This window comes from Sinocyclocheilus anshuiensis, unplaced genomic scaffold, assembly GCF_001515605.1.
Source record: "Sinocyclocheilus anshuiensis isolate Anshui unplaced genomic scaffold, SAMN03320099.WGS_v1.1 scaffold331, whole genome shotgun sequence".
NCBI classification, from domain to species: domain Eukaryota; kingdom Metazoa; phylum Chordata; class Actinopteri; order Cypriniformes; family Cyprinidae; genus Sinocyclocheilus; species Sinocyclocheilus anshuiensis.
In genome coordinates, this window is record NW_015552556.1 from 239,627 (window position 1) to 247,799 (window position 8,173).

Consider the following 8,173-nt stretch of genomic DNA (forward strand, 5'->3'; position numbering starts at 1 on the left):
TGTATACTGTGTATATTTATTATGTATATATAAATGCACACATATACAGTCAATATTTTGAAAATATTTACATGCATTTACATGCATATATTTATATTATACATAAATATATTTAATATAAAAACTAAATTTTTCTTAAATATATACACATGGCTGTGTGTATTTATTTATATATACACATAATAAATATACACAGTACACGCACATATATTATACACATATAGCGGTCACTCTATTTTGACATTTCTTGAAATGTAAATTGACTTTCATTTGTTTATTGTGTGCAACTTAAACCAGTCTTCTTATTTGAGATCATTATTTTTGTATGAAACAAATATGGCCCCAGTTGTAAAAAAAAAGTTCTAAAAATACATGATAAATACATTCATTATTTTACTAAGCAGCTTGTATACCTAACTGCACTTCAGTAGTTGTAGCTTAATTCAACTACTGTGAAACTATAGCTTTCCAACTACAAGCTACACCAAATTTAAAGAAGCTTCCCCAACACTGGACGAGATTTACAGAAGTTAGTAAAAACCATTTCCACTCAAGTATAGAATAACAAAATACAGTTAACGAGGGTTAGAACCACAAATACACTGAGCAGCACACATACACTTAAATATCCACATGAAGGCCATGCAGAAGGTGGACACACATACCATGCGTGCTCATGCACTGAGTGGGGGGAGGGGGAGGGGCCTAACCATCATAAGAGTCCAAGAGAGGCAAAGAGCCCCGCCTCTCCCCATACATTCCTCCCTGAGAGTCAGAGAGAGAGAGAGAGAGAGAGAGAGAGAGGGAATCAGAGAGAAAGAGTGAGAAGGGAAACTGAGGACCATCTCACTGGAGCAGTTGATTTTTTTTGATTATCCTTCCAGTCATGGAACATGCCTGTAAGAGATTGACAGAGGATAAAAGGGAAAGGCATTGAAGAAGAGGTGAGTGATAATAGAAGGAGAGGGGCATGTGAGAGTTCGTTGAGGTGAGACCCCTCTTAGTATTATTAGTGAAATCACAGTAGGTTAATAACAAGTTTCAGCTTGTGTAGTGTGTGGGTTTTGGGATGTCTGGTGTGCTGAATTGCTTGTGAGGGAAGTTTAGTTTGTTGTGTGTAACTGCTCAGGAGTGGATGTTCCCTTGCAGGTGAGTTACCTGAAGTGCCTCTCTGTCAGAGCGATCCAGAGTGTCGTCTAAAGTGTTTCTCCGTCCTCTCTGGTCTAGCGTAGAGTAAGCGTCTGGCACCACAGATAAAAAGCATTTTGAGTTGGGGAAATACTTTTTTTCCTCCCAAGAAAGTGACACTTGTATTCAGCAAAGATGCTGAATTGATCAAAAGTGATCATTTGTAACACTATAAGTGTTTACTATTTCTTTTTCACCACATTCTGTTAAAATCAGCATATTAGAATGATTTCTGAAGGATCATGTGACAATGAAGACTGGAGTAATGATGCTGAAAATTCAGCTTTGCCATCACAAGAATAAATTACACTTCTAAATAGAAAACAGTCGTTTTAAATTGTACAATATTTCACAATATTACTGTTATTACTGCATTTTTGATAAAATAAATGCATCCTAAATGCATTCATTGAAAGACATTTAAAAAAACAATTTACCAACCCCAATCTTGATGCACATGATATTTACTATTAACATTTTTTATATACTTTATATGTAACATTTTATAATATATTTTAAAGTGCAAGCTGAAGTAAAAAGACACAAGTGTTGAAAATGAGAATTGGGAAAACCTAATACACCACTGGAAAAAAAAGTTCATTTTAGACATTGTGTATATAACCATAAACTATGTGAATAAAGTATGTATTTTTTTTACCTGGTCCCATGTCATTAAGAGGAATCATGTCTCTGTCCTGTTTGCCCCCTAATAAAGAGACCCAAACAAAGTCAGATCTCAGAAACACTGATGTATCCTGTATGTCCATGCGGCCGATAAACATCTGTTTGTTGTGTTAAACACACTACAGAGCATTCAGCAGGAATGTGTTGTGTCTTACCCCTGTCTATTAGCGGCAGGGTGCTGTCCTCGTATCCTCCGTTGCTGCGGGTGTTGTTAGGAGTGTTAAGGTTCACCATGAAGTCGGTTTTCTTCCAGCCGTCTTTCTCCAGTGTGCGGCGGAGCTCTTTGAAGCCCCACACGATCTGCAGCACCAGCCCAGCGCCACGCACCTCCCGATCTGAACGGTTGCTAAAAGGGAAAGCGGAGGATTGGCATTTGCAGTTTTGGCATACTTGTTCCTCTTCCAGGTTTCTCCAATGTGACTGGACAGTTATTAAAAACCACTTATACATACCTGTCTTTGTTGATGAGCACCAGTCTCTCGATTCCCTGGGAGCTGCGCAGGGTTTTGGCCGCATCCACGCTGGAGCCAACCACCTCCGTCATAGTGCTGAGAACAGACACCACCATCTCCTCTGAGAGCGCGCGCGCAGGCTGACTCTGACCACCGCCTGGCAGATTGGCCACCAAGTTAGGCACTGCATGCTTCCCTACACAGAGAGAGGAAGAGGGTAAAATACACTGGGATTCATTCATTGGGACTGTACAAATATGGCTTTTTGTACACGATTTGATGGGAATAACACTGAATGGACACAAATACGAAGGCCAAACAGGTATTGTTTGCTCACATACCTAGCAGCTCACGGTTGCGAGCGTCAATGGCCAGGTTTCGCAAGGCTCCGGACATGGCTCGGACCACACGGTCGTTCCCATGAGACAACAGCTCGGTCATCATCGGCAGGCCATGCTCCTGTCTAACCACTGCTCTGATGTACCGCCCATACTGAAAAGATAAGGACAGAAGTAAAAATTATGATACTGTCAGATTTTTCCTTCTGAGGAACCTAATCAAACAAACATTAACTAAGGAATAAATGATGATAGACAAGAGCTGCTCGATTATGACAAAAGTTCTGACAGCGCATTTGCGTACCGACATGATTGACAGCTGTTAATCACCATTTTAGATCGACAAACTGTACTGTATAAGATTTCTGTTCCAAAAGCATAAATCTAGGCTATTCGCTGCCGTTTTTTCAAAGCACAATGCAAAACTGTGACATTTCATTCACTGACGTTCTTCAATCGGCAGCTAGGGATGGGCGTATCGATCCAAAGTATCGATATATCGATGGGTCTGAATACTTTCCGTACCCACTGTATATATATATATTCCCCTCCAATATTGAGGTCACAATTATTTGACTCATTGACCTTGGAAACATTATAAATATTAATCTTTTAAACATTGGATTTATTTGAACTTTAAATAGGATTTAACTGAAACAAAAAACTTTGAAAAACAAAACTAAAATAAAAAAATATATATTACATATTTGTAGGGATGCACCGATACCACTTTTTCCAGTACTCGCCCGATACCGATACTTTTATTTTGGGTACTTGCCGATACCGAGTACCGATACCAATATTTTTATTGCATGCTCAAGCAAGCAAAACACGCGCGACGCGTGCATGTATTTGTACTGATGCAGAATGAGAGGACAGTAGTACAGCCTAGCGCATTTCACACAGGCTGCTAGATTCACTTTCGCCAGAAAGTCGTGTATGCCTAAGGTTGAAAATACATGATGTTTATAGTGAATGCCCCTATAAATGGTCTTATTTTTACGATTAAGTTTTAATCCAAATGATGTGTGTGCTAAGTGAGTGTACATCAAAGATCACACAACAGAATTGCACGCGCACTCTCTCTCTCTCTCTCTCTCTCTCTCTCCCTCTACCGTTAAGTAACTTGTGCATTGTTTTACTTACTTGTTTTTGACGTATCCGACCGAACTACAAGCTTTCCAGTGATGTCTGTGAGAAAGATATATTCACTCGACAAGCTCGCGCATCTGCGCCGCCGCGCGCTCAATCCACTCAGCGTGCTTTGTTTATCAGCTTGCGCACATCAGCTATACAGGCTTTAATACTGAATGTTTAACATTATATTTATTGCATACATATACTTCGTAGTAGACATCCTTATCTCCTTTCTGCTGTCTGTTGTTGGTGTTTCTTTGTTTGAATATGGCGCTCATCACATACTGTGTGGTATCGGCGTTTGGTATCGGGGCATTTTAACGAGTATGAGTACATGAGCTCAGTATCGGGCCCGATACCGATACCAGTATCGGTGCATCCCTAGATATTTGTATATTATTGTATAATGCATATTGGGTAGAGGGACAAAGCACACTGCTGTATAAGAAAGGGGTGTGCTGAATTTATAACAAGATTAAATTATAATTGCAAAATGGAATGCAGCACAAATAATAATGGTTTTATCTTGATAGTCTTGTTTCCATTATTAATTAATGATGATTTTGACTTCTTAAAATTAAGCTCCTTTAATTGCTCTGGCTTATGGCCAATTGAATGTTTTTCAAATTTAATACACGCTTACGTGGTCATGTGGCATAGTTTTGAATCAGATTAAATCACCCTTGGGATGCGTGTCAACCAATCAGTATCAAGAAATAAATATAGTATATTTATTGTAAAAGAGGTCAAATGATACTTCCGTTTACTTTTCTCCCCACTGATGTCCACTTATGTAGGTAATATTTTTTTCAGTGGCAAAATGTTTCATTGAATAAAAAAAGCTACAGAAGTTCAGAACGAATAGTTTTTGCAGCCCAGTTTCCATAAATGCTTGTATTTCTGGATTAAAGAGTTAAAGTTGCATTAGGTTTTCATAGTAAATCAAGCTTTTAATTAAATAAAAATATGGCTCCATCAGGGATTAAAGTGTTCCATCACTACGACGGATTTCCATCAGTTCATAAAGACAGTTGCTTCATTCCTGAATGATTCAGCCGTTCGAACGAATCAACTGAATGAATGATTCAGTGATAAAATCAGTGACTTGCCCCCACCTGCTGGCAGATTTAGTTTCATTTTTAGCGTACAATTTCAGTCAGGAGCGCTTGTCCTCCTAATTTAAAAATTTAGGAGCACCTTCTGATCAATAATAAAAAATTCTGATCAAAAATTAGCCTTCCTACTACGAGGTGACATTTGACTCAAAGTGACTTAAAGGAGTATTTTCTTTTTACCTTTATAAATGGCATAATTTTCATCTGTCAAATTAAAAAATGTATGTTTATAAGCTTTTTAAAATGTCTATTTAAAACAATATAATAATAAGTAGAATAAGACAAATAAGTTACCAATCATATGAAATTTGTATTAATAAATTAATTTATACTACAGAGGTGGCACAGAACACAAAAGTGGCTTGTAGGTACATTTTCAGACATTTAATGAGGCTCAGAGGTGGCATGAGTGCAATTAAATTCATAAATTCATGTGGAGATTAATGTTTTAAATATAAAATTTTGAATACACAAATATTAAATGATTTAAATAACTGAAATTAAACGCTAAAAATGAAACTAAATCCACCAGCAGGTGGCGGCAAGTCACTGATTTTTATCACTGAATCATTCATTCAATTGATTCGTTCGAACGGCTGAATCATTCAGGAATGAAGCAAGTGACTGTCTTTATGAACTGACGGAAATCTGTCGTAGCGATGGAACTTTAATCCCTGCTCCTTTAATGTTGAATGAGTCTAATACGCTCTGGACTGCAATAGCAGTACCGTATCTTCACACAAAAATGCATTCAAAGTGACTATTACTCACAGTCCAGCGGCCCGCACACAGGTTCTGCACGGCCCCCGCCGCGGCTTCGAGAACCGAGGGGTTCTTGCTCTCTTTCAGGAGAGAAGTGTAGACACGCACCACCTCTGGCTGGAACAGCAACTCATAACCTACAAAACACAATCATTACATTTGATTTAATCTATTATTCAACTACAACACGAGGCAAAACTAAACTACTAGTGTAAGCATTCAAGGCGAAACAAGACTGTCATTGTACCTTTGGCTGGTGTGCTTCTCTTTGGAATGTCAATGGTATCTGAAGTTCCATCATCCTCTTTTTTTCCTGAACAAAGCAGACGACATGAGCAACAAGTGAAATAGAGTGACACACGAAGTGGCACAGAAATCTTATCTGCTGTTTAATGGTAGTGATGTAATTTGTGACAAGTCTGAAGAAAACCTTTTAAGATTTAAGAAGGGGATTTTCTTTAGACAAAGACTTCTTCAGACACAGTTATGACAGAGGCTACATTTACTCCCTGAGGAAAACCCCATGTGTTTTAATGACTGGTGACTTAAAGCCCCAATATACTTCAAGCGAAATCAAAGAATAAACTGATGTGATGTAATTTCAAATAAAATCAGCCCAAAGTCCATTTGGAGTTTGAAACAGCTTGCTAAAGCAAACTTTCCATTATAAAGTTCACCACCACGACTAGTGAAGACCTATGAACTACCATTTGACTTTACAGAGGTGACAATAAAAAAAAAAAAAAAAATGTAAGTTTTAAAAGAATCAGACAATTATTTTTTTAATATGTCTATATAAATGAAAGTTTTAAAAGAATCAGACAATTATCTTTTTAATATGTCTATATGATTAAAGATTAACAGTGAAGGTTTATAAAGAATGGAGCTATCAGAAATGCTGCGTTCTGGCACCCTCTGGTGGTTACTAGTGAAATGTTATAAATACAGAAAGCATTTTTACAGACCAGTCACACAAAAATCATATCTAAAAGATTTTGAGGACATTTTCCAGTTTTCTAAGAACAGATTTGTAAATTTATGCTAAAATATCTTTGTCCATGATAGTCTGGATGCTTACTAGGGCAGCTTACTAGGCTTTAAAACAGAGCCCTAGTCTACTTCCTTCAGATCAATAAAAACCTTATTTGTGTGACTGGTCCCCTTAAAATGCCTTCTTACTTTACCAAAGTAGTGCAGCTCATAAAACGAATGTGAAATGGGATGAAAAACACATTATTTTCCCCCTAAAACATTACTTGAGTTTCCCACTTCAGATCCATTTTCTGAACTTTGACCTATAACAGTGTTAATAATGGGTTACAGTGAGATGAAAAATTGTGGTTCCCATGAAAGCAAAGCAAAGCCTTTTTACTTTATAAAAAAAAAAAGGAAAGAAAAGAAAAGAAAAGAAAAGAAAAGAAAAGAAAAAAAAATAAAAAGAGAAAAGCTTACCTTTGGAAAACCACTCGTCTGTTACAGGATAAAAAGACGCACGGATTGAAAGCAGAAGAGACAGATACAGAAGAAAATGAGAGGAAAGGACTGTTTTAGCATTTAATAAAACTGCAATAGTGCCCCAGCCACCCTACAATTATTCAGCAACAAACCCACAAAGTACACACTCGTGTGAAATTAATGCACTTCGCATCTCCTTCTTGTGTAAACAAACTTGATCTGGCACATATCAAACTTACAAGCTTAAAACACTTCAAAGTGTGTACTATGATTAAGACAAGGAATAGACACGGCCTCTTGGTTTGGTTTACACAACACAGAGATTATGCACTGGAATGCAAAGATAGCAAGTTAACTTATTTTAATTGGTTACGGCCCACAGCCAGTGCCTGTGTTTTTCTTTAAATGAATCAGACACGCACCTTTGCCCTTTCGGGAGCTGAAGCAGCCGCCCTTTTGTGAAGGGACGGGGCCTTGATTGACAGGAGTCATCTCCTGATAGCGCTGGCAGCCTGGTATCTCCCGATGCACCTGATAGGACAGATTCCTCAGCAGACACACGCTGTTCTCAATCAGCTGCATACAGACATAATAAACATGATTAAATAATAGATACCGTGTAAGAGAATGAAACAGGACAGCTACCAATGTCAAATTTAGTTTTTATATAGAAAATCATTGATGAAAGAGTGGAGACTGATCCTATTAACTAAAGAGTAATATATGAAGAGTTCATTTGCAAAAACAGATAACGGATAACGTTTTTAACAATTTTCAAAAATCATTTTTCATTGTGCATTCCAATTAATCTCAATCAAACTGCAGTTGTGTTATTTTGATTAAGTAAAAATAACTAAAAAAATACAGCTAACACAAAAAAAACATAACATAATAAAAAACTATTTTTGAACATGAAAAAAAACTTCATATACACATACATATATATATATATATATATATATATAGTTCTTTAGTTAATAGGATCAGTCTCCACTCTTTCATCAACGATTTTATATATACACATATATATACACATATATAT

At 37.1% G+C, this 8,173-nt stretch overlaps 1 protein-coding gene across 6 annotated transcripts in view; it reads right to left on the minus strand.

The window, feature by feature from the left end:
- LOC107664559 (catenin delta-1-like) overlaps positions 1–8,173 on the minus strand; it is a 42,406-nt gene that overhangs the window by 2,370 nt on the left and 31,863 nt on the right. For 4 of the 6 annotated variants that reach the window (XM_016455158.1, XM_016455153.1, XM_016455157.1 and 1 more), the window contains 10 exons: positions 7,554–7,707; positions 7,129–7,146; positions 5,924–5,989; positions 5,686–5,813; positions 2,666–2,816; positions 2,325–2,520; positions 2,028–2,218; positions 1,847–1,894; positions 1,159–1,241; positions 666–765 (listed from right to left, as the gene is read on the minus strand). In XM_016455158.1, the coding sequence (XP_016310644.1) occupies positions 706–765; positions 1,159–1,241; positions 1,847–1,894; positions 2,028–2,218; positions 2,325–2,520; positions 2,666–2,816; positions 5,686–5,813; positions 5,924–5,989; positions 7,129–7,146; positions 7,554–7,707 (1,095 nt within the window). In that variant the 3' untranslated portion in view covers positions 666–705. The remainder of the gene's footprint in view (positions 1–665; positions 766–1,158; positions 1,242–1,846; positions 1,895–2,027; positions 2,219–2,324; positions 2,521–2,665; positions 2,817–5,685; positions 5,814–5,923; positions 5,990–7,128; positions 7,147–7,553; positions 7,708–8,173) is intronic. The other 2 variants (XM_016455155.1, XM_016455156.1) reach the window with 2 other exon arrangements.